Source organism: Dromiciops gliroides, chromosome 5, assembly GCF_019393635.1.
Source record: "Dromiciops gliroides isolate mDroGli1 chromosome 5, mDroGli1.pri, whole genome shotgun sequence".
NCBI classification, from domain to species: Eukaryota; Metazoa; Chordata; class Mammalia; order Microbiotheria; family Microbiotheriidae; genus Dromiciops; species Dromiciops gliroides.
In genome coordinates this window covers 223,998,321-224,025,233 of record NC_057865.1, presented here as the reverse complement: position 1 = coordinate 224,025,233, position 26,913 = coordinate 223,998,321, and the positions used below count along the sequence as shown (strand labels likewise).

General features: G+C 37.1%; 1 protein-coding gene across 1 annotated transcript; it reads right to left on the bottom strand.

The window, feature by feature from the left end:
• Positions 1-19,147: 19,147 nt before the first annotated feature.
• Positions 19,148-20,107, bottom strand: LOC122729304 (olfactory receptor 6C2-like). Its single transcript, XM_043968095.1, has one exon. The coding sequence runs from the start codon at positions 20,084-20,086 to the stop codon at positions 19,148-19,150; it is 939 nt and encodes a 312-aa protein (XP_043824030.1). The 5' UTR covers positions 20,087-20,107.
• Between the last annotated feature and the right edge of the window lie 6,806 nt (positions 20,108-26,913).

Sequence of the window (26,913 nt, the reverse complement as noted above, 5' to 3'; positions counted from 1 at the left end):
AAAGAAAGAAAGAAAGAAAGAAAGAAAGAAAGAAAGAAAGAAAGAAAGAAAGAAAAGAGTCTAGACACCATAATCAAGGAAATTATCAAGGAGAATTGCCCTGAAGTTGTAGAATCAGAGGGTAAAATCATCATTGAAAGAATCCATTGATCACCTCCTGAAAGAGACCCCAAAAGGAAAACTTCAAGGAATATTGTAGCCAAATTCCAGAATTATCAGGTGAAGAAGAAAATACGCCAAGCAGCTAGAAAGAAACCATTTAAATATCATGGAGCCACAGTTAGGATTGCATAGGACCTGGCTTCAACATTAATGGATCACAGAGCTTGGAATATGATATTCAGGAAGGCAAAGGAGCTTGGATTATAACCCATAATCAACTACCCAGCAAAACTGATCAATCTCTTTTAGAGGAAAAATGGACATTCAATGAAATAGGAGACTTCTAAGGCTTCCTGAGAAAAAAGACCAGAACTGAACAGAAAATTTGATCTCTAAATACAAGACTCAAGAAAAATATAAAAAGGTAAACAAGGTGGGGGTGGGGGTGGGAAGTTGTTCAATGATGTTCAACTGCTTGCATCCCTATGAGGGAGGATAATACTTTTAACTCTTGGGATCTGTATCTCTGTTAAGGTATTGTTATTAAATTGACTTTGATGTGATGATATAAAGAAACTTAAGGGGCAGAATAAAAGAAGACTAAGGTGAGAAGAGGAAGGGGGAGGTAGAATGGGGTTGATTATTGCAACAACAGTAATAGATAACATTTATATAATACCTTATACCTGACAAAGAATTTTCTTCACAATAGCCCAGCAAAGTACCATACATTTTATTATCATCATCAATAATCATCACTCAATCCTCATCTTCATCCAATCATCAATCAATCATCATCTTACATTACTCTTGCCTCTGCTTCAAATTTTTTTCACAGTTACTATTGTTAACTATTTCCCATCATCCTATTCCTTTCCCCATGAGATTTTCTCTATTTTCTAATTTCTTTCACCCTATCCCTCCTCAAAAGTGTTTTTCTTCTGACTTCCCCCTCACATGATCTATCCTCTCTTCTTTCACCCCTCCCTCCTTATCTCATTCCTCTCCTACTTCCTGCAGGGTTAGATAGATTACTCCACAAATTGAGTGTGCATGCTATTTTCTCCTTGAGCCAATTCTGATGAGATTAAGGTCTTTGAGTCAACTCTCATGATTATAAGGCTAATTCACTGCCCCGTTCCTCCCTCATCTCTCCCCCCGACTCCTTAAGCCTTTCCTGCTTCTTTCATGTTGGATTTCACCCCATTCTACCTCTCTCCTTTCCCCTCCCCCAATGTAATCCTCTATCTCCTCAATTTTACCCTAAAGATGTCATCATGGGGCAGCTAGATTACACAGAGAACAAAGCACTCAGCTTGGACCCAGGAGGACCCAAGCAGAAATCCAGCCCCAGACACGACACTCACCCACTGAGCAACCCTGGGTATGCCACCCAACCCTGACTGCCTGACAAAAAAAGGCAAACAAAAAAATAATTCTTTACATATACCATCCCTTTATAATCAATTCCCACCTGTGCCCTCTGTCTAATTATATTCCTATCATGTGTCCTAATACTGAGAAAGTTCTTATGAGTTAGACTTATCATCTTCCCATGTAGGAATATAAACAGTTTAACCTTTTAACATCTCTCTTAATTTCTTTCTCCTGTTTACCTTTTTATGCTTCTCTAGGGTCTTGTATTTGAGAGTAAAATTTTCTATTCAGTTCAGGTCTTTTCATTATGAATACCTGAAATTCCTGTTTTTCATTGAAGTCCCATTTTTCCCCTGAAAGATTATAATCAGTTTTGCTGGGTAGGCTATTCTTGGTTGTAATCCCAATTCCTTTGCCCTATGGAATATCATATACTATGCCCTCTGATCCTTTAATGTAGAAGCTGCTAGATCATGTGCTAACTTGACTGTGGTTCCATGGTACTTGAATTGTTTCTTCCCTTTTCCTTGCAATATTTTCTCCTTGACCTGGGATCTCTGAAATTTGGCTATAATATTCCTGGAAGTTTTCTTTTTGAGATCTTTTTCAGGAGATGATAGTGGATTGTTTCAATTTATTTTTAACCTTCTGCTTCTAGAATATTGGGGCAAATTTTCTTGACAATTTCTTGGAAAATTATGTCTAAGCTCTTTTTTTGATCATGGTTTTCAGATAGTCCAATAATTTTCAAATTCTCTCTTCTGGATCTATTTTCCATTTCAGCTGTTTTTCCAAGGGGATATTTCACATTGCTCTCTATTTTTTATTCATTTGGATTTGCCTTATTGTGTCTTGATTTCTTATAAAATCATGAGCTTCTATTTGCTCAATCCTAATTTTTAAACAATTATTTTCTTCAGAGAGTTCCCCCCCCCCCCCCTTTTCCATTTGGCCAATTTGGCTTTTCAAGCTGTTGACTTTTTTCATGATCCTCCTGCATCACTTTCATTTCTCTTTCCAGTTTTTCCTCTACCTCTCTTACTTTTTCTTCTACCTCTCTTAAATTATCTTCAAAGTCCTTTTTGAGCACTTCTATAGCCTGAGACTAATTCATATTTTCCTTGGAAGCTTTGAATAAAGGAGCTTTGACCTTGTTATCTTCTTCTGAGGGTGTATTTTGATTTGCCATGTCACCAAAGAAACTTTTTATTTTATTTATTTATTTATTTGGCTTTTTTTAGTGAGGCAATTGGGGTTAAGTGACTTGCCCAGGGTCACACAGCTAATAAGTGTTAAGTGTCTGAGGCCGGATTTGAACTCAGGTACTCCTGACTCCAGGGCCGGTGCTCTATCTACTGTGCCACCTAGCTGCCCCAACACCAAAGAAACTTTTGATGGTCCACATCTTTTTCTGCCTGCTCATTATCCTAGCCTATTTCTTGTCTTTTACTCCTTCTTAAAGTGGGGCACTGCTTCCAGAATGCACTGTCCCAAGCTGTAGGAGGTCCCAGGTAGTACAGTTTAAGGAGAGGCACATTCTCAGCTCACCTGGCCTGTACTCTGATCTGTAAGTAAGCATGGGCCTGCTTGCTCTTTAACCTGGAAGCAGAAGTCTGGTTCACTATGGTTGCAAGCTTGGCATGCCTGTGCACCTCCCCCACTGGGCTGCTGCCACTCAATTCTTCTTCCTGGTCCAAACATGGGCAATGCAATAGCACTCCACTTCAGCTCCAGTAGAGACTCCTGCAATCATCCTCTGGCCAATCCCCAGACCCTCTCTGTCAGCTGAGTTCCAGAAATAGCCACTGATGCTGATGATTCTAAGGCTCTGGAGGTTGCAGCTTCGCTCCCCTCTCACCCAGGTACAGCAGACCTTCCCTGCCATCTTTTTAATTTGTCTTTGGCTGGAAAATGATCTCACTCAGTTCCTTTGTGGTTTCTGCTGCTCAAGGAATTGTCTTATGGCATTATTTGGAGGTATGTGGATGGATCATATTGGGAGCTCTGAAAGTTAGAGTCTTTCCTGCACCATCTTCTATTTTACATTTTATAATGTTCACTATCTCTTATTTGGTCATAAATTCTTCCTTTCTCCATAGATTTGACAGGTAAACTATTCCCTCCTCTCCTAATTTGCTTATGTTAGTACCCTTTGTGTCTAAATCATGTACCCATTTTGACCTTATTTTGGTATATGGTATGGGATATTGGTCTATGCCTAGTTTCTGACATACTATTCTACAGTTTTCCCAGCATTTTTTGTCAACTAATAAGTTTTTATCCCAGAAGCTAGGGACTTTGGGTTTATCAAATAGTAGATTACTATACTCATTTACTATTATGTCTTATGTACCTAACTTATTCATTTATCCACTACTCTATTAATTGGCCAATATCAGTTTTGATGATTGCTGCTTTATAATGTAATTTTAGATGAGGTATAGCTAGGCCACCTTCTTTTATATTTTTCATTAATTCTCTTGATATTCTTAAACTTTTGTTCTTTCCAATTAATTTGGTTATTTTTTTCTAGCTCTATGTGGTAAAAATTATTTGTGTTAAAAACAATTTGAATTTGGCTGACTCATTTGGGAGGGGCCACACATGGCCCACCCTCAAGTTCTGTATGCGACTGAGGTCAGAAGGAGAACTCTCCATAGGCAGTTTTTGAAGGACCTCCCCTTTTGGGGGAGGGAGATTGAATGCTCATTGAGGGGAGGTGAGTAGTCACTTCGAGAATGCTTGCTCTTGCCCGCTCTCTCTCATAGGTTTCCTGGTGATGATGCGAGAAAGCTAGCAGAGTTTCCAGGTGTGGTGAGTGAACATAAAAACCCCTGCATTCCTTTGAATTAGCTTAATTGGAAACGATCTGGGGATTGTATAGACTTAAGTTAGAGTTAGGAGGATTTATCTGTATTTCTTTTTTTTCCCTATTTCCTTACCTTTTTTAAAAAATTAATTTCACCTTTGTGGTTTAATTAATTCCCAAGTAAAAAAATCTGATCTTTTTGTGGAAAAGAAGCTGTAAGGCTCCTTTCTTATTGGCCTGGCAGAAATATCTTAAAGAGCTGTTCAGAGGGGAGGGAACTTTGAACCTAGAAGTCCCTCATTATTTCTGGGACCCCAATATTTTGGCGAGTCACCCAATTAATGCTCCATATATTAAATTTTGGCCCTACATCTATAAAATAATTTACTGGTAGTTTGATTGGCATGACACTGAATAAGTAAAGTAACTTAGGTAGAATTGTCATTTTTATTATATTAACTTGGCTTACCCATGAGCAACTGATATTTTTCCAATTGTTTAGATTTTATTTTATTTGTGTGAAAAAGCATTTTATAATTATGTTCATATAGCTCTTGGATTTGTCTTGGTAGGTAGATGCCAAATATTTTATTTTCTCTGCAGTTATTTTAAATGGAATTTCACTTTCTATCTCTTGCTGCTAGATTTTGTTGGTAATATCTAGAAATGCTGGTGATTTATTTGGGTTTATTTTATGTCTTGCAAATTTGGTAAAGTTGATTATTTCAAGTAATTTTTTAGCTGATTCTGTAGGATTCTCTAAGTATACCATCATATCATCTGCAAAGTGTGATAGTTTTGTTTTCTCCTTGCCTATTCTAATTTCTTCACTTTTTAAAAATTCTCTTCTTGCTAACAATAACATTTCTTGTATAATATTAGATAATAGTGGTGATAATGGGCATCCCTATTTCACCTCTGATCTTATCAGGAAAGCTTCTACCTTATCCCTATTAGAATGTTTGCTGTTGGTTTAAAATAGATACTACTTATTATTTTAAGGAAAACTTTAATTCCTATGCTCTTAAATGGTTTTTAATAGGAATGCCTGCTGTAATTTGTCTAAAGCTTTTTCTGCATCTATTAATATAATCCTATGATTTCAATTATTTTTGTTATTGATATGGTTAATTATTACTTTCCCTAATATTGAATTAGCCCTCCATTCCTGTTATAAATCTAACCTGTTCATAGTTTATTATCCTCATGAGAAATTACTGTTATCTCTTTGCTAATATTATATATAATGTTTTTACATCCATATTCATTAGGGAAATTGGTCTAAAATTTTCTTTCTCTGTTTTGGCTTTTCTGGGTTTAGCTATCAGCACCATATTTGTGTCAGAAAAAGAATTTGGTCGGACTATTTCACCTATTTTTCCATACAGTGCTGGGGATTTTTTCTTAAGGATTTTGTTGATGGCTTGTTCAATTTCTTTTTCTAAAATGAGGTTGTTTAAGTTTTTTATTTCCTCTTCTGTTAATGTTGGCAATATACAGTTTTGTAAATATTCATACATTTTATTTAGATGATCAGATTTATTGACATTTAGTTGGGAAAGATACCTCCTAATTATTGCTTTAATTTCCTCTTTGTTAGTAGAGTTTAATCCATCGCTGGTGGAGTTATGAACTGATCCAACCATTCTGGAGAACAATTTGGAATGATGCCCAAAGGGTTATAAAATCGTGCATGTCCTTTGATCCAGCAATACCACTGCTAGGCTTATATCCCAAAGACATTCTCCCCCCCCCCAAAAAAAAAAAAAGAAAAAAGACCTATTTATACAACAATATTTATAACACCTCTTTTTTGTGGTGGCTAAGAATTGGATATCAAATGAATGCCCTTCTATTGGGGAATGGCTAAATAACTGTGGCATATGATGTGGTGAAATATTATTGTGCTATAACAAATGACAAGCAGGATGATTTAAGAAAGGCCTGAAAAGGCATATATGAACTGCTGTGTAGTGAAGTGAATGGAACTAGGAGAACATTGTGCACAGAGACAGCAATATTGTTTGATGAAGAACTGTGAATGACTCAACTATTTCCAGCAATACAATGATCCAAGATAATCCCAAAGGACTAATGATGAAGCATACTATCCACCTCCAAAGAAAGAACTGATATTGATTGAACACAGACTTAAGAATGCTATTTTCTACTTTATTTCTTTAATTTTTTTCTTTTATCTGAATTTTTTATACAAAAGGACTAATAAGGTTAATGTTCTACAGAATTGCACATGTGTAACCTATATCTGATTTCTTGCCACCTCACAGAGGAGTCAGGGGTTGGAGGGGAAGAGGGTTGGAATTCAAAACTTTAATTAAAAATGTTTATTATTAAAAAATACACTCATCTACATGGAAGAGAACAAATGTTTTTGGAAATGAGAAACTGGGGGACCCTGGATTTTTGGTCTACTCATAAAGAAATAGGGAGACATAAGGAATGCCTACCATAAACAAGAGTGAGAATTCTCCATGAATTAAAGTTAAAAAAGAGATTGTTAGAGTATTAGCTTTGTAAAAATTAAAGTGAAAAATTGATATTTAATTTAAATTTATTTTTCAATTAATAATAATTTATTCTTTCCTTCCTGCTCTCCTCCATCATTAAACAATTGAAAAAAAAGAAAGAAAACCTCACAAAAATATGTATAGTAAAACAAAGTAAATTCCCATATTGATCATGTTCATATCACTGTTCTGGTAAGGAGGTGCTTAGTGTGCTTCATATTAAGTGCTCTGGAATTGTAGTTTGTCATTATATTAGGTAGGGTTTGGAAGTCTTTCAAAATTGACTGGCTCTATAATATTGTTGTCATCTATATTGGTCTAGATCTGCTTGCTTCACTTTGCATCAGTTCATGGAGTTCTTTCCATTTTTTTCTGAAACTATTCACTTCCTTCTTTTTTATGTCACAATAATATACAATCATATCAATATACCCATAATTTGTTTAGCCATCTTGTGAAAGATGGGTATTCCCTTGGTTTTCAGGGGTTTTTGTTGTCCTAAGAGCTGCTAAGATATTTTTGTAGCTGTGGCTCCTTTCCCTCTTTCTTTGATCTCTTTGGAGATATATGTATAATAGTTGTATTGTTCAATTTAGTGACTCTTTGGGCATAGTTCTAAATTTCTTTCAAGCATAGCTGGAGTGATTTATACCTCTACCAATAGTTCATTTCCATATCTGTTTACTATAGGTTCTATGAAATTAGGCATCTTCCTCTTTAGAGCTTGATAGTTGAGTCAAAGATTCTCTTTCTGTATGTAAAAGCCTGATTCTGAAAAGAACATACCAATCATTCCCAAAGGAAACAAAAAGCCAGATCACTTTTGTACTTCAGTAGTGAAACTGGAGTTTATGCCATGCAGCATTCATTGAGCTTCTCTGCTTCCAGGGGTCCATGTTTGCTGGCTTACTGATGAAGGACTGGGTCCCTTTGAAATCATAAGCAATTCTCTTATTGGACCCTGGATCTGGTGCTCATGGCAAAAAGTATCTGGATCAAGGTGATTAGTCACTTGATCAGGGGATATGGCCCTTCTCAAGGACCTTAAAAGAAATGGCTCCACCCTTTTGCTTTGTATCCTTACCTAGGGCTGGATTCACTTTGGAAGAGCCCCAGCAACTACTACAATGCTTTTTTTGTGTGGTAAAAATTAGAGAACTCTCCATAGGCAGCTTTTGAAGCTTCTCCCTTTTGGGGAAGGAAAGATTGAATGCTCCCTGAAGGGAGGCAGAAGCTGCTTCTGGAATGCTAGGTTGCTTCCAGAATGCTAGGGGTCTTCTGGAATGCTAGTCATCTTCCAGGACTCGGCCTTTTTCATGCTTGGCCCTTGTGGTGGTGGTGTGTGTTAGCTGTCTCTGGTGGCTGCTGTTCTGGTGGCATGAGCAACTGTAGACTTTTAGGTTCAGTGAGTTAATTATGGAAAACCCTAAATTCCTTTGAACTAGCTTTGTTGGAAATGGTCTGAGGATTGCATAAGTTAACTTTAGAGTTAAGAGAATTTCTCTGTATTTCTATTTTCCTATTTCCTTATCTTTGATTTTTATTAGTTTCACCTTTGTTGTTTAATTAATTCCCAAGTCATAAAATCTGATCCTTTTGTGAACTAAAACTTAAAGGCTCCCTTCTTATTGGCCTGGGAGAAATATATAAAAAGGGCAGTTCAGAGGGCAGGGTGAACCTAAAAGGGTCCCTCATATTTCCAGGACCCCAGTATTAAGGTGAGCCACCCAAATAACGCTCTGTATATCAAATTTTGGCCCTCACATTTGACAAGACTCAAGAAGATGAACTAACCCTGGGCTGCCTTGCCAAAAAAAAAAAGTAGACAGGGAATTATTTGATTAGTACAAATCCAAAGTGCAGGTGAAATGCCAATTCAGTAGTCCTACAAAATGCTGTATGCCTCAGTAGGCCAGGAGTGTATACTAGTAGTTATGTCACTCTTTCATGTTTAAGATTTTTTTTTTGGTCACTGTGTGTTTGTGAATCTGTTGTATAGAAGAATTAAATAGCTGTTCTATTTTATACATACATATACATTACTATATTTACAGAAACACACACAATCACTCATATAGTATACGGACTGCCTTTCTAATTGTCTTTTTTGGTAGATTGTAGACAAGAGCCAAATTTAAACTTTGTTAGTTTTCCCAGGATTCTTAGCAGGAGGATGAAAAATGTCAGAGAATGTGACCAAGGCTGCCTCCAAGTCTGAAACTGCCCATGTATCCCTGAGTCCAGAAATAAGAGAGGGCCCCTTATTGAAGAAATATAGGACGTATTCCCCACTCTTTACTCTTCTTCTGGTGAATAACTATTGGTTATTCTTATTGGTATAATTTTCCTTCGCCTTGTCCTGTTCAGAAGTCAGACGAACATGTAGCATAGTAGCTCTGTATTCCAAAGGGGAGACACCTATGTGATAATAGTCTCTCATCCCACAAACTGGAAAGGGCTCCTTGAGGCAGAGGCATATAATTATTGTACTGTGTTTGCAGGCAGTCTGAGAATAAATAAATCCAGACTAAGAGATAGTAACAATTATGATACTGAGAGATTACCAGCAGAAGGACATGGAAGAGGCAGACTAATATTGTTTCCTTAGTCTAAAAGGGTAATCCATGGCCATGGAGAAGGATTTCCTAATGCATCTTGGTCTTTGGAGAAAGAGGATCACCCATTTTGTTCCTGAGAAATGTCTTATTTGACAAGAAAAGATAAGGAGTTATACAGACAAGGCAGTATGTTAGGAAGGAGAATGCTTGTGCATCTACACCAAAGTGTCTTTATCTCACGGCGGGGGGCAGAATTCAAAATTATAGGGTTACTTGATGAATTTGGGTGAGATTCTGTAAGTACCCTTTGGAAAGGTTAGGGATCCACCAAAATATCAAGTTCAATTCCTTTCTTGGAGGAGCTAATGTAATCTTTCAGTATCTGTTTGTTATCTCCCCTGATCCCTTTGCATCTTCTTCATTTTTGGTGGGGTGAAATTAAGGTTATTTAATCATTGAGCAAAAGAAAATAAATGAAAAAAAGAAATAAGGGAAAGTGAAAAGCTGAGAATGCTTTTCTCCTATCTAAGAAGGACTTTTTCTGATTCAAGAGTGCTGTATTTATAAAGAGGAGGGCAGCTAGTCAGTGGAGTGGATAGAGCACTGGGTCTGGAGTCAGGAAGACTCATCTTTCTGAGTTCAAAACCAGCCTCAGACACTTCCTAGCTCAGTGATATTAGACAAGTCACTTAACCCTGTTTGCCTCTGTTTCCTCATTTGTAAAATGAGCCGAATTACAAAATGGCAAACAATTCTAGTATCTTTGCTAAGAAAACCTCAAATGGGGTCAGGAAGAGTCGGACATGAATGATACAACTGAAGAACAACAACAAATTATAAAAGAGCTAGGGAAAGTCAGAGAACACAATAAATTCAAATCAACCTGTGGCCTAAAAGAGCATGTCAAAGCTCAACTTTCCATAAAGAAGATAATAACACTATAGTTAAGGAGTCTAGATGAATCTGGAAGCTGGAATAAGAGAGAAGCCCTATAACCACATGTGCAGTGGAGTTTTGTGAAGCAATAATCACAGATTCCATGGTGAATAATCCAGAATTGCTTATATATTTATTGAAGAAGGATTTCTCAGAAGCAATGCAACCAGTGGAGATAATGAATTCATTCAGCAGAGATGATATATATGATGGAAACACATATCCGGCAAAAGCTATTTGTTTGTGTGTGAATTTTTATTTTACTTAATAGTATTTTATTTTTTCCAATTACATGTAAAGATAGTTTTCAAATTTCATTTTGAAAAGGTTCTGAGTTATAAGTTTTTCTCCCTTCCTCCCCACCTCAGTAAGACAGAAAACAATCTGATATATAGGTTATACATGTCCAATCATGTTAAACAAATTTCCACATTAGTCATACTGTGAAAGAAGAATCAGAACAATAAGGAATAGCCACAAGAAAGAAAAGGAAAAAAAAAACTAAAAAAGTGAAAATAGTATGCTCCACTCTGTATTCAGATTCTTTGGTTCTTTCTCTGGATGTGGATAGCATTTTCCATCAGTCTTTTGGAATTATCTTGGATTAATGTATTGCTGAGAAGAGCTTAGTGTATCATAGTTGATCATAGCACAATGTTGCCGTTACTGTGTACAATGTTCTCCTGATTCTATTGACTTCAGTAGACATTGGTTCATGTAAATCTTTCCAGGTTTTTCTGAAATCTGTCTGCTCATCATTTCTTATAGCACAATAGTATTCCATTATATTCATTTGCCACAGCTTACTCAGTCATTCTCCGACTGATAGTCATTCCCTCGATTTCCAATTCTTTCCCATCACAAAAAGAGCTGCTATAAATATTTTTGTACATGTGAGTCATTTTCCATTTTTTATATCTTTTGGATATATTCCTAGTAGTGGTATTGCTGAACTGAAGGTTATGCAACATTTTATAGCCCTTTGGGCATAGTTACAAATTGTTCTCCAGAATGGTTGCATCATTTCACAACTCTAGCAACAATGCATTAGTGTCCTGATTTTCCCACATCTTTTCCAACATTTATCACTTTTTTTCTGTCATATTAGCCAATCTAATAGGTCTGATGTGGTGCCTCAGAGTTTTTATTTGCTTTTCTTTAATCAATATTGATTTAGAGCATTTTTTCATATTACTATAAATAGCTTTGACTTCTTCAGCTGAAAACCATCTATTCATATTCTTTGAACATTTACCAATTGGGGAATGACTTGTATTCTTACAAATTTGACTCCATTTTCTATAAATATGAGAAAGGAGGCCTTTATTATTTGTTTTTACACTGGCTATAAAATTTGTTTCCTAGCTTTTTGCTTTTCTTATGATCTTGTATGCATTAGTTTGTGCAAAACATTTTTAATTTAATATAATCAAAATGATCCATTTTGCATTTTATAATGCTTCTATCACTTGTTTGGCCACCAATTCTTCCATTTTCTATAGATCTGACAGATGAACTACTCCTTCCTCTCCTAATTTGCTTATAATATCACTCTTTAAATCATATACCCATTTTGACTTTACTTGGGTATATGGTGTGAGATGTTAGTCTATGTCTAATTTCTGGCAAAGCCAATTTGAAAATAATATGGAATCAGGATTCTAGCCTTGACTGACTATTTTATTTCTAGAGAGCTTGACATTAATATCCCAAATAAAAAGCCAATGATTAAGAGCAACATGGAAAATGCTTTTTCCATGGAAAATCGTATTGCTTCTAGGCAGAATAATGGAAAAGTATCTTTTGATCTGCTATAATCAATTGTGTTAATATATCTTTCTCAGAATATTACAAAAGTCCCACTTGCTTACTGAGTACAATTAACTCTCAGCCTCATATTCTCTCATAAATATCCTCCCTTTGTACCTCTCTCTCCCAGTTTCACTCTGAACCACTCATATTCATTTTTGTTTTTAGAGAGCAATTAAAATTATTCCCTTGCTAAACCTGGGAGAAAAACATCGTAATAACACTAAGACTATATCTATGTTTGAAAATTCCTTCCATTTTAATGGTAAATAACAAAGAGCAATGTCTTAGGCCAGAAAAATGCAGAGTACTAAGTCTATTCATCAACACTATAAACTAGCAGAGACAAATAGGGAACACATATAATGGGAACAGTATAGTACTAATATCATTAAGTAAGAACAGTTGTTCTGAACTACATTAGCAGTATGACTCACCTATCCCTCCATATATATGCAATGGCCAATATGTTTTCTTCCTACATGTTTCTGTAGATGTGTATCTAGTCCTCCCATGACTAATGTGTCTATTTGTGTTTCAGTTTAAAGTGGGGAATATTTTATTATTACTTTTGTTAATGTTACATCTTATTAATTAGTTTATTTGAACTAATTCTGTTCTGTGTTTGAGTAATAAAACTAAATGTATTGGTGAAAGGTAGAGGATCATCGTTTTGAGTAAGAGTACCTCAAACCTCATGTAGCCCAGTCTTGGTACCCATATTGTGAGTTTGATGGGTACCTCCAGGTGCTATACAGTTGGGTTAGGGCTCATAATAATTTATAAGTGCCCACTAAATGCATTTACCTTTATAAGTCAGGCAAAAGATAAAATTATTATTATTTTTTTGCTACTCGGCAATCATTTTGTTTATCTCTCATTGACATCAGTGATTAGAACATTTACCATTAGAGTTTTTCTATTTTCTATCTTTTCTTTTTTATAAATCATAAAAGTAGCTTATTATTTGCCAGTTAAATGTAAAGATAGTTTTCAATATTTGTTTTCATAAGATTTTTAGCTCCAAATTTTTCTCCCTCCCTCCTTTCCCTCTGCCTTCCCCAGGACAGAAAACAATCTGATATAGTTTATATATGTACAATCACATTAAACATTTCTGCATTATCCATGTTGTGACAGAAGAATTAGAACAAAAGGGAAAAACTTAAAAAAAAAGTAGAAACAGTGGTTTGATCTGGATTCAGAATCCACGGTTCTTTTTTTCTGGATGTGGAAAACATTTTTCATCAAGAGTCCTTTGGAATAATAAATGTTGGAGAGGCTGTGGGAAAATTGGAACACTAATGCATTGTTGGTGGAGCTGTGAGCTGATCCAACCATTCTGGAGAGGAATTTGGAACTATGCCCAAAGGGCTATAAAGCTGTGCATACCCTTTGAGCCAGCAATCCCACTTTTAGGTCTTTTGCCCAAAGAAATCATGGAAAGGGGAAAGGGACCCACATGTACAAAAATATTTATAGCTGCTCTTTATGTGGTAGCAAGGAATTGGAAGTTGAGGGGGTGCCCATCAATTGGGGAATGGCTGGACAAGTTGTGGTATATTAATACAATGGAATACTATTGTGCTGTAAGAAATGATGAGCAGGAAGAGTTCAGAGAAACCTGGAGGGCTGATGAGGAGTGAGATGAGCAGAACCAGAAGAACATTGTATACAGTATCATCAACATTGAGTGTTGACCTACTGTGATGGACTATATTCTTCTCACCAATGCAATGGTACAGAAGAGTTCCAGGGAACTCATGATGGAAGAGGATCTCCAAATCCAAGAAAAAAAAAGAAAGAAAGAACTGTGGAGTATAGATGCTGATTGAACCATATTATTTCTTTTGTTTTGGGTGCTGTTGTTTTTTTTTTCTATTTTGAGGTTTTGCATCACTGCTCTGATTCTTTCTCTTGTAACAGGATTAATGCAGAAATAAGATTAATGTTATTATGTGTATATATATATGTGTGTGTATATATATATCTATATGTATATGTATAGAGATATATAGATATAACCTATATCAGATTACCTGCTGTCTAGGGGAGGGGGGAGGGAGGGGAGGGAGGGAGAAAAATCTGAAATTGTAAAGCATGTATAAACAAAAGTTGAGAACTATCTTTACATGTAATGGAAAAAATAAAATATCTCATACATTAAAAAAAAAAGAGTCCTTTGGAGTTGTCTTGGATCACTGTATTGCTGAGAAGAGTTAAGTCTATCATAGTTGATCATCACATAATGTTTTTGTTACTGTGTACATTTTCCTGGTTCTGCTTACTTCAATCAGCATCAGTCCACTTAAGTCTTTCCAGGTTTTTTTCTGAAATCTTCATGCTCATAATTTCTTACAGCACAATAGTATTCTATTACATTCTTAAACCATAACTTGTTCAGCCATTCCCCAACTGATGGGCATTCCTTTGGTTTCCAATTCTTTGTGATCACAAAGAGCTGATATAAATATTTTTGTACATGTGGGTCCTTTCCCCTTTTCTATGATCTCTTTGGGATATAGACCTAGTAGTAATATTACTGAGTCAAAGGGTATGCACAGTCCCATAGCCATTTGGGCATAGTTCCAAATTGCTCTCCAGAATGGTTGGATCAGTTCACAACTCCACCAACAATGTGTTAGTGTTCCAATTTTCCCGCAGCTTCTCTAACATTGATTATTTTCCTTTTTTGTCATATTAGCCAATTTGATAGGTGTGAGGGTTTGCCCCAGAGTTGTTTTAATTTGTATTTCTATAGTCGATAGTGATTTAGAACATTTTTTTTTCATATGGCAATAGATAGCTTTGATTTCTTCATCTGAAAACTGCTTGTTCATATCCTTTGACCATTTCTCAATGGAGGAATGACTTACATTTTTATAAATTTGATTTAGTTCCCTATATATTTTAGAAATGAGGCCTTTATCAGAAACATGGGCTGTAAAAATTGTTTCCCAGTTAAAATTAATTTAAAAAAGGCATTTAGTCAGATAGGATGCAAAGAAAAGTAAAAATAAAATATTTCCCCCTTTTAAATGGGATAGCCAGCAAAGGGGACCTACTTTGTAGGCTATAGTAATGCCTCCAAGTGTTACATATATGCAGTGCTAGGAATCTAGTGAAATTTCCCCTCAGGTAATTGTGTTAGAGGGAAGAAAAAACAGTGGCATACTTAAAGGCTTGAACATACTTAATATAGCCAATGGCCCGATTAGAGAAAATAGTACATATGAATAAATAGATTAATAATTTTTTTATTACTGGCCTCAGGGAAAGAGTAAATTGTAACAGAAAAAAAGCTTCCCCCCCATTTATATGCTGCCTCATACGAAAAAGACTTTTTTTTTGGGGGGGGGTTACTAACAAAGTTCTCCTGTGACCCTTAGGTAGGCTTTACTTTTTGGGGCATATGACCAATGATTTGTCTTTTACAAATCTGAAGAATATGATGATGACTGGGTGTGGACTGCAAGGAAGAGGTATTTTATTTAATTATTTACAAAAATGTAGACGGCTTTATATTTTTGGAAAATTTTTAAAATTTATTTTAAACAAATACAAATTGAGAAAAGGAAGAAAGAAATCATTGCCATGTACACAGCAGAACATGGACAGGATTCAATACAAAACAATAAATTTCCATTTCAAGAAAACCTATATAATAAATATTACACATGGTTTTCAAAGCTGCCCAGCTTTTTTTTTTTTTTTTTGCTTCCTTGTAGGTTTTCTTTTGTTCTCCGCTGTGTACTTTTTACTTTCTTTTTCCCCTCCCTTCCACCTTTCCCCACCAAAGAAGGCTACAATTAAACACAATTACACACACATGTGTATGTTTTATATATATATATATATATATATATATAGTTGAATATTAAAATATAGCTTTCATACCCATCCTCCTACTGTTATGGCATGATTAACACAGAAAATACTCAGCCAGGTACTCAAGGTGGAGAGAGAGAGAGAGTTTATCACATGCGGGCCCACAAAGGTCAGACCTCCAGCAATGGGCCCCAAGTCTTGTAGCCCACTTGCTTATATACAAAAAGAGTAGGTGTGTTATCAGCAAGATACAAACAAGTGTATCAAACAAGGAAGAGGACAGTGATTTCCTTACAAAGGATGCATACTGGTAGAGTCATCATTACAGGAAAGCAAGATACATACAAATGTATCAAACAAGGAACAGGAAAGCAAGATATGTACAAATGTAGCTGTAGCTGGAACACAGCAAGGCCAGAATCTGTCTGAGACAGACAAGACCAGAGGTTACATGTGATTTTCCACATCACTACAAGATAATAAACAGGTCAGAGACATCAATAATATCTCCTATAGTTTGTTCACCCAGATCAGAGAAGGCTCTTTCTGTCTCTACCATCAGAAGTAGGTACCTCACAGAAACCAGATCAGAGAATGGATAAGAAAAACATAATAACATTTTATTTTGTTCCAAGAAGAAAGAAATCATGATCATGTAGAGACTCCCCTCCTTAGAAGGGAGCTCAGAGCTCCCCTTCTTTCTAAGAGATTTTAAGGTTTCTTTGCTCACAGGTTACAGAATAACTTCATTGGCATGCTACCAATCAACCCAAAGCAAATACTACAAATGTAATCAGTTAAACAATACAAATCAGTTTAACAGCTCAATTTAAAGCAGATGCTAAGGTTAGATTATGTGGAGACAGGAGGGATATTATCAAAGAAAAGGAGGTGTAGATAGTTGATCAGTAGAACAATAAGATATATTCACTTTCTTGGGAAAGAAGATAGTGAGTAAGAATTTCAAAGGGGCATTTGCATTTGTTTATTCTCTTAGGGAAAGTAAATAGGGTCTGTCTGGTTTCAGTTTGAAGTCTTTGAGCAAAGTGCATTTTGCTCCTATTAATCCGGGGTCTCATAAGATCCATTTGGATAATAAGGCAGCTCCATCAAATCCAGGTGATCTATACATTCATATTAACAGTACATATATACACACATATATACATACACATATATACATAACTATAAACATAAATATATATACACACATATACTCATATACATTTTTGGAAGACCATACTATGCTGATTTCCACTTGTCATCTGTTTCTCTGAAGGTGGATAGCATCTTCCTTCATAATTCCAAGTCTTTTCATGTTTTTCTAAACCAACCAGCTCATCATTTCCTACACCACAGCAATATTCTAATCCAATTACATCCTGAGAGATTGTTTATGATAGTTTCCCCCCAATTTTCTGCATTCCTTCTATTCTTGGCTGCTTAGCTTTTATTTATACAAGTGAATTTTAATTTAAAATAATTAAATTTTCATTTTATACTTCAACAATATTCTCCCCTTATAATATAGTTTAAAGTCTGATACTACCGAATCTGTGTACTTTTCATCTTTTTCTCCTGGTTTCTTTAAAGTTCCTGAGCTTTTGTTTTTCCAAATTAACTTTATTATTTTTTATCAGTAAGATAATTATTTAGTAATCTATTTGGGATGGCATGAAATGCATAGATTTAGTAAAATCATCTGTTTTTATTATATTGGTTTTACCCACCCATGAACAATAAATATTACTTCAGTTATTTAGATCTAACTTTGTATAAAAAGTGTTTTATATTTATGTTCCTATAGTTCCTTTGTCTGTTTTGGCAGGCATACTCAGGCATTTTATTTTTAAAGGAGGAAGATAACCCACAGGTTGCTGCTGAGGAAAAAAACCCAGATATATTAGTAAAAGGTGGAAAGTAATAACTTCTGATTTTTTATTTCAGGGCATCCTTCAGACTTTCAGTCTTGAAGATGTGTTTTATTTTGAGGCTTTGACCTTCCAAGGTTTTAAGCCAAAAGCCTCATACGACAATTTACACAGGGCTAATTTCAGTGTTCAGACAGGAAGTCTCCATATTTGGGCTTTTGTGTTTTATAATATGCACCAAGTGACTTCTCACTTGACTGCATTACTTTGAATATTCTCTGACTGACCTAACCTTGCCCCAGGAAGATCATTATTGGGAAGACTTAATCATCCTATTGGATCTCACCAGCCTCAGTAAAGAGACTGTCCCAGCCCAGACCTCATTTCACCACTGTTTGGCCTCTTGATTGCTCAGAATGGGTCTAAAGAACAATTGTTTCTATTTAGACCAGAAACCCTAAGGATCTTTCCCCACCCCCACTCCAGCCCCATCAATTACTTACTTACTTAATTTTCCTTTTACTGTGTCCTTTCTATTTACTTTTTTAACTTTCTTTTTGACTAGATAAAAGAAGCCTTCCTTTGCCTCTTCTTACCTGGATTTCATCACTGAGTGGGAGGTTGCCTTAGGCAAACTGAGATCTGAGGAAAAGCCTTAACTTAAAAGCCACTCTCTCACTGCATCTGACCATTTCTGTTCCTGCTGATTAATATCTTGCCACTGGACTGACATGGCTCCAAAGAGAGTAAGGTTGATGACTTTGCACAACACTGCCTCACTTAAAACCAATTCACTTACAAGTAAGGACATCACCTTGATGTCTTGGTCCTCTTTAAGAACAAAGGACAAACAACAATCAGCTGAGCTTAAGGAGGACCTGAGTTCAAATCTGACCTCAGACACTTGACACTTACTAGCTGTGTGACCCTGGGCAAGTCACTTAACCCTCATTGCCTGGCAAAATAGAAAGAAAGAAAGAAAGAAAGAAAGAAAGAAAGAAAGAAAGAAAGAAAGAAAGAAAGAAAGAAAGAAAGAAAGAAAGAAAGAAGATAAGTGTTTTAAACATAGTTGATTCTAAATAAATATTTGTTTGACTATATAGAAATGAAGTGGTGAGTGAGGTGGTTGAAAACATTCGAAAGAGGGATGGAGAGGGGAGGGGAAAGCCTCAGTCAGTGGGGATTTCTGGATAGGAGAGAAAAGCAGCTGCGATATTTGAGTCTGTGGGTAATGGGACATAGTAAGATAATAAAATTGGTTCATAGGACCCAGACCAAACAGTTGAAAACTATTTAGGTTTTCTTTTTACTAATTTTGCACCTAGCTTCTTATAATTTTGAATTCAATACAATCCTGTTGAATGTGTCCCTAAAAGCTTGTATCACTTGTTTATTCCTCAGGGTATAAATAAAGGGGTTCATTACTGGAGCCACTGAAGTTGCAAGTAATGATACAACTTTGTTCAAAGCCACCCCTTCTTTTGCAGAAGGTTTGACATAGATGAAGATGCAGGTTCCATAAGTCATGGAGACAACAATCATGTGGGAGCTACAAGTGGAGAAGGCTTTTTTCCTCTGCTCAGCTGAAGGAAATCTCAGAATAGTCTTAACAATATAGGCATAAGACAGAACCACCAACACTAAGGTGAAGATGAGTGTCAGTACAGCCAAACCTAAAATCATTCTATCTATGAACTGTGTATCGGAGCATGTGATCTCCAGCAATGGTGATGCATCACAGACAAAATGGTCAATGATATTGGAATCACAGAATTCTAGCTCAAGACCCAAACTAAGTATGGGAATAATGATCGTCAACCCAGACAACCAGCAACCCAGGAGGAGCTGGTTACAGACCCTATTGTTTATGATAGTTGCATAGTGCAAAGGTTTGCAAATGGCTACATAGCGGTCATAAGACATGACAGCCAAGAGGAAAAACTCTGAGGCCCCAAGGAGGATACCAAAAAATAACTGAGTGAAACATTCATTATAGGTCACAGTGTAGTCCCCAGTTGACATGTTGTAAAGGAATTTGGGAATACAGACAGTTGTGAATGACAATTCCAAGAAGGAAAAGTTCCTCAGGAAAAAGTACATGGGGGTTTTAAGGTGGGGATCCACCAACGTGAGAGTGATGATGGTCAAGTTCCCAGTTACACTCAGTATGTAGGTCAGAAACAGAAAGATAAAAAGCAGAACCTGCAGGTGTGGGTCATCTGTCAGTCCCCGGAGAATGAATAATGTTATCTCTGTATGGTTTCTCATTTTTGACCTCTTTCAATGGATCTGTATTTAAAACACAGACAGAGAGAGCATGAGAGACAGACAGATAGAGAGACAAACAGAGACAGAGAAAGAGATAAAGACAAAAAACAGAAAGAGAAAAGAGAGAAGTGAGAGAGGGAAAGGGAAAGAGGGTGGGAGGGAGGGAGGGGAAGAGAGAGAGAGAGAGAGAGAGAGAGAGAGAGAGAGAGAGAGAGAGAGAGAGAGAGAGAGAGAGAGAGAGAGAGAGAGAGAGATTTTGGAGCTGAGAATAGCCATTATGAAATAAGATGGCACTGCAATTTGGATACAAATGCTCAAAAGTCACTCTTGGCCCATTTTTTCTTTTACTAGTAAAAAAACCCAAACAATCATGCCAACATTGTGTTATCTAAAGTTTTGGCTTTGAGCTGTGTATCAGCTACTGAGCATAGAATTCTTGTAAAAACTTTTGTGCCCAATCTCTTTCTTTCCCTGCCAATTCCTTGCCTCCACTCCATTCCTTCCAAAGAAAACTTTACTTTGTATTTTTTTAAGTTGCGTTTATTACTTTTGCTCTCCGACTATACTAATTTCCAGCTGCACCCCTTCGCTGAATTCCTTTGTGACCTAGAAAAAAAGTTAAGCTAGAGAATACACAGTATGCAAAATACACTTATGTTCACATAGCACAAAGTTTTCACCCATTCACCAACTGTCAGACAATCCCTTCATATCCGTTTTGTTGCTACCACCAAAAGTACAATAGTTTCTTGGATTATATGTTGTTCCTCTTTCTGTCTTTGACCTCCTTTGGATATACATTCAATGGTGGGATTACTGGCTCAAAGACTGAATAGTTACTTCACTTTTATCAGAAATTTAAAATTTATTTTATGAATCATTTTAACTAATCCTTACTTCTTTTTTTTCTTTGTTTTCCTTACTTCTAGCAATAGTACTTTAGCATGCTTGTTTTTGCAGTTCCCCTCCAAATTGTAAAGTTTCTTCTGATTTTTACCTTTGCCCATATGTGGGTTGTATGAGGTAAAACTTCAGAGTTTGAATGAGTTGTTTTGATTTGAACTTTTATTCAATGTTTTATAGCATTTTTAATGGTTATTGCTAATTCTCAATTTTTGTGAATTGTTGGTGAAAGAGGGGAAATGGTTCGTGGTTTATATATGTGCATAGTGTACAATCTTTGAACTTAACTCACTGGTTCCATTGGAAATTCTGTACATTAATGAACCTCCTCTAAAAGCCCCATTTCTTCTCTTCAACTTCATACCACTTCTGGGCTCTTTTCTTTATCATACAATCAGTCTTCTATACAAGCAGACCACACATCCTTTGCATGTACCAGGTCCTTGTTGCTTCTCCTTGAGCAGGCTCTATCTTCTCTCTCTTTTTTGGGGGGGGGGCAGGTCAATGAGGGTTAAGTGACTTGCCCAGGGTCACACAGCTAGTAAGTGTCAAGTGTCTGAGGTCAGATTTGAACTCAGGTCCTCCTGAATCCAGGGCTGGTGTTTTATCCACTGCTCCATCTAGCTACCCCTATCTTCTCTTAAGGTGACAGAGCTAAGAACAGAGCATCAAAGAAATCTTATCTGTCCAGGGCTTTTCTATTATAACCAAAGCAATGCTGAGTTTTTTGGGGGAAGGGGAGGTGTTTAAGGAGAAATTAGGACTGGGATTTAGAGCAGCAATAAATATTGAGCTTGAAGTGTTAGTGTAAAGCATCAGTGCCCACCAGCCCCAGCAACCATTCTCTCCACATTCCAAGATCCTTTAGGGACATGTTGCTAAGTGAGCTGAAGTGCATCAGGAATCTTTGCATAAGGTCACCACCATTTGACTGAGCCTACCATGTTCTATCCTATCCTATATCCATGCTCATTGCTAATACCTAGGAACACTGATCTCATAGTTCCATTCCACTCTTTATGACCACATGTTTTCTAAAAATATTCTTCACCAAGACACTGCCTTACAGGCCCAGACTAAGAATCACACTCAGAGGAAATTAGTCCTCTGGGTCCATAATGGGAAGCAGAACCATTATTGTGTCTGGTGCAAATTTCTTATAGGGAAGAGTGGTGGTGGAGCAGGGTACAGTCTTACCACAGGTGCTAATGTGAAGGGAGGGGAAAGTGTTCCTATAAAAGGTTAGGCCTTCAATTGCTCTGGGAATTAGATTGGTGGGTTTGGGGGAGGGAAGGACATTTCACAGAGGTGGACAATGTTAATAGCTGTAGGAACTGGGAGGGGGCAGTTGTGCAGCATGTTGCTGGAGGAGCACAAAGTGATGTGGGGCTACCATAATAGTGCAGGGAGGAAGCACGATCTCCCAAAGAGGAGGCACCCACAATGAAGGGAGAACACCTGTTCCCCCTATATCCTTCCCAGATGAGGACTTGGAAGGGCACATGCCCATTTGCTCTAAGCCTCTGCTCAGAAGGCACCTATCCCAATTAGATTCACAAGGCCTTTACAATCACTTAGGTGGTTTGCTTGCCAACTTCATTCCAACATGTATTGGGAGTAAAGAAAATTACTCTCCCCTGGACAACTGTCAGGGCACTTCATCTCCATGAACAGCTGTTCCTCAGCCCTAAGATTCTTCTTTTTTGGGCTTCATTTCTAGTTGTCATATTATTCTGATCATGAAACAGCTTTTCTGCAGGTTTCTCTCTTACTTTAGAGGCATCTGGTGGCTGAGTGAATAGAGCTCAGAAAGAGCTGAGTTCAAATCCAGTCTCAGACTCTTCCTAGCCATGTGACTCCGGACAAGTCATTTAACCTCTTTTTGCTTGACAGAAGGATTCACTAGGGGTGGAAATGGCAAATCATTACAGTTTCTTTTACAAGAAAATACCACTGACAATATGGTCCATTGGGTCCTGAAGAGTTGGACATGACTGAACAGCAATTCTATTACCTTAGTTTATCAGCTGCCCTCTTCTGTGCTTCCTAGATGTCCTCTGATCTTTTTATCTGTGAGACCTTTTAAAGAGCAGATGAGAAGATTTAGCTTAAGAAAAATTCCACTTACAAAAGATTGCCATTAGAGTTTTCAGGGGGCTTCTCTCCACTCTCCAAACTGGATCCTAATGCTTTCCCCTGTCTTATAATGTTTTTCCCCCTTCTATCCCCCCACCTAGAACCTCCACTATATCCTGGTACTGGATTCCCTATTTAATTACTTCTTTCTACAATGAAGTAATAGAAGACCTAATAAAGGAATCCACAGTAAAAAAGTAAAAGCTGACTAGGGCCCCTACCAAAGTGGCCCCTTTCAAAGAATAGTTTAACTTTTAGAAGGGGGATATATTTTTATTCTTTGGTAGTGGCCTTGGAGTTTTTGTGAGTGGAGGCAGTGCATTTACAACTATATCATGAAAATTGCTATCTACTTTGCTTTTGTAGAAGATTGACCTGAATAGGGAATATTGGCTAATTGGAGTTTCTCCCCAGCTCTCCCTTTTCCTATACCAGAGGAAATTCAAGAAATATGCAGCACATGTTTAAAGAGAAAGGTCCTTGCAACCCAGAGATCACATAGGTAGTTCAACTATGTAATAAGCTCCAAGCTTGACCCCAGTTCTATGGCAGAAGCTAATGGCCATGTAATTCAGAAGAAGAATATCTCAGAAACAGAAACTGGATTTCATTCTGGAAAATCCATAGCACCAGGATTTTTTAAATCGATTTTTTTTGTCTGTGCCAAGTACAGAATTCTCTTTTTTCTCCTCCATGGAGTTGGGGGATGGTCTGTGTGATGGTACAATAAAGAAGATACTGGAAGTGTGTCCTGATTCTTGCATTTTGGGTGACTGTCTGACAATTTTGTTACCTACTCTGTACTCAGGAAGAATAATCCTCTGTCATATTACTTTTGGTATTGCAATTGGCCAAAGATATAGTTAGGCATCACCTTTCACAGTGATTTTGTCTGTTTTGTTGATGTTGCCACTGTTCAGTCTATCTGTACTTGTGACTCTAAGGCCAGAGAACAGAACATTTCCCTCTGTTTTGGGTAGGACTGACTTACATTGTTCTTCTTTTCTTTTTTTTTTTTTGGGGGGGGGGACAATTGGCTTAAAGTGACTTGCCCAAGGTCATATTGAGAGGCCAGATTTCAACTCAGGTCCTCCTTACTCCAGTGCCAGTGCTCTATCCACTGTGCCCCCAATTGATTTTCACTAATCACTAACTAATGCTATTCAGCAGCTAAACAAATGTTTCCCATCTGTACTTCAGTTCCTCCCCACCCCATTTTGTATTGGAATAGACTTTCTCAAGAAACCCCAATTATTTATATGGATATGATTTGCTTGAGTGTTGTAATATATTATCCACCAAGAAACCTGAGGGGTTTCCCCTTATGCTTGGGAGAAATGGAGCTCCACTCTGGAAGGTAAGATGGTTTGGGTCAGCTCTGGCTAAGTGCCCTTGTCACATAATGCAGGATCCAATGTTAAAGGCACACACAAGCAAGTTGCGCTGAGCTAGGATTCATGATTTGATGGAAGATGAAATACCCCCCATCACCAGTGCTTCAGAGGAAGATCACATAGAGAACCCCTGTGTCAAAACTATAGCCTCCAAATGGCTTATCTTTGGACATGCTTAACACCTCTTCCTGTAAGCCCCATCTCCAGAAACCCAGTGACCTCACACTGCTCACTGTGGACCTTACTCCTTTTCCCCCATCCCTGGGTAATGAATGTCCCACTTTCAAAGTTACCTTTCCCTCCTCCCTCCCTTCCCTCTTTCTCTCTGACCTCTGTTCCAAGATAGATATTGGCTAGAAAGGATCTTTCAGCTAATTCATTCTTTTGAGCAATTAACAAGTTTCTTCATGTTTTAATACTCTAAGGATGTTTATTTATTCAGTGAGGAAGCTTGTTCATTCAAAAGAAATATCTCCAATTGTAAAATTTTAGGAAGTGTGCAGCATGTAAATGGGTAGACAGCTCTTGGTGGGAGGATATCATGCACCCTTCAAAATGTGAAGACCACTATATAATTTAAGCAGCTATGAAGGTGACCCTATGACTACTCTCACCAAAAAGTACATGTCAATGGTCATGTGATATAGAATAAAAGTAGCATCTAAGAAATGACTATTCATTTTCTGTCTGAAACATACAGTGTAATTGATAGATTTCCTTCCTTTCTCTCTTTTTTCTCTTTCTTTTTCTTTCTTTCTTTCTTTCTTTCTTTCTTTCTTTCTTTCTTTCTTTCTTTCTTTCTTTCTTTCTTTCTTTCTTTCTTTCTTTCTTCTTTCCTTCCTTCCTTCCTTCCTTCCTTCCTTCCTTCCTTCCTTCCTTCCTTCCTTCCTTCCTTCCTTCCTTCCTTCTTTCTTTCTTTCTTTCTTTCTTTCTTTCTTTCTTTCTTTCTTTCTTTCTTTCTTTCTTTCTTTCTTTCTTCTTCTTCTTCTTCTTCCTCCTCCTCCTCCTCCTCCTTCTTCTTCTTCTTCCTCTCTCTCTCTCTCTCCTTTGCCAGGTCTGATTTCCATATTCCAGTATAGAGAATCACCCATATCCATTTTTTTTGTGTGTGTGAGGCAAATGGGATTAAGTGACTTGCCCAGGGTCATATAGCTAGTAAGTGTTAAGTGTCTGAGGCCGCATTTGAACTCAAGTCCTCCTGAATCCAGGGCCAGTGCTCTATCCACTGTGCCACCTAGCTGCCCTGCCCATATCCATTCTAGTCCAACAGCTTACAAAAAGAAAAGAAGTGATGTGACGAGACATTTTCTTACTTACTTTCCTGCCCGTACTTCAGTTGTCAGGAAGCAGTTTTTGCCCCAAAGTCCCGGAATGCCTTAAAGATGAACAGCAAAGATTTAGTGGAAAAGCATATATCTACTTCTGGCAATGTATTCAATGTAGATATCTACATTATCTCACAAACCCATGACCTCTCCCTAACAGGTAGAATGGAGTTCTCCTATGTTCCCATCTTCTAGAATACACCAATCCTCTGTCTCTCTTTACCAACTCTAAAACAATGCTGTGTTAGAGATCTTGTCCTGCTTTAAATGCAGGAAATATTTTGATGAGGTGTATATTGCTGAAAGAAAAACAGAACCATTGGAAAGAGAATGGATTCTCAGGTCCTGCCTTTCTTTGGATCCCCTGATCTGACCAGTCCAGGCAGGGAGATAGGTTTCCCTCCAAACTGTACATTATTAGCAGAGGATATTTGTTTGACCTGTCCAATGTACTACAGGTGCATGGGGACCAACTGAGTTCACACATGAAAGGACCCTTGGGGAACCCAAATTCAAAAATTCACTAATGAATCTCTAATGTAATCAACTTTGGCAAAAGACTTAAAGCAGGCAGCTGTGGGGCCAGTGCCCATAAGGAATGAAAAAGTGAAAATATCATCAGACATAGGCTTGGTACACAGCAGCAAGTCAAGTGATGGAGGAAGAGTGATATCTCATTGCTCTTCCCCACATTGTCTAAGATAGTGGTCCCCAAAATTATTTTTTCTCCACCTGCATCAGTTAAAAAATTGAGTGTGCACTCTCTCTTCCTCCCTCTCTCTCCTTTCTGTGTGTATACATAAACATATACATATTTACACATATATACAAATACATTTATATATTATGCAGTGTACTACTGTAGTACAATGTATAAAGTAGTGTGTCAGGTGATGGAAAAAGACTGACATCTCGTTACTCCTTCCCACATTGTCTAAGATCGTGGTCTCCAAAATTATTTGATCCTTCACCTCTATCAGTTAAAAAAAATTGAGTACACACTTTGTACACACACATATACATATATGCACACTCATGCATAATATTTATATATTATGCAATATACTAC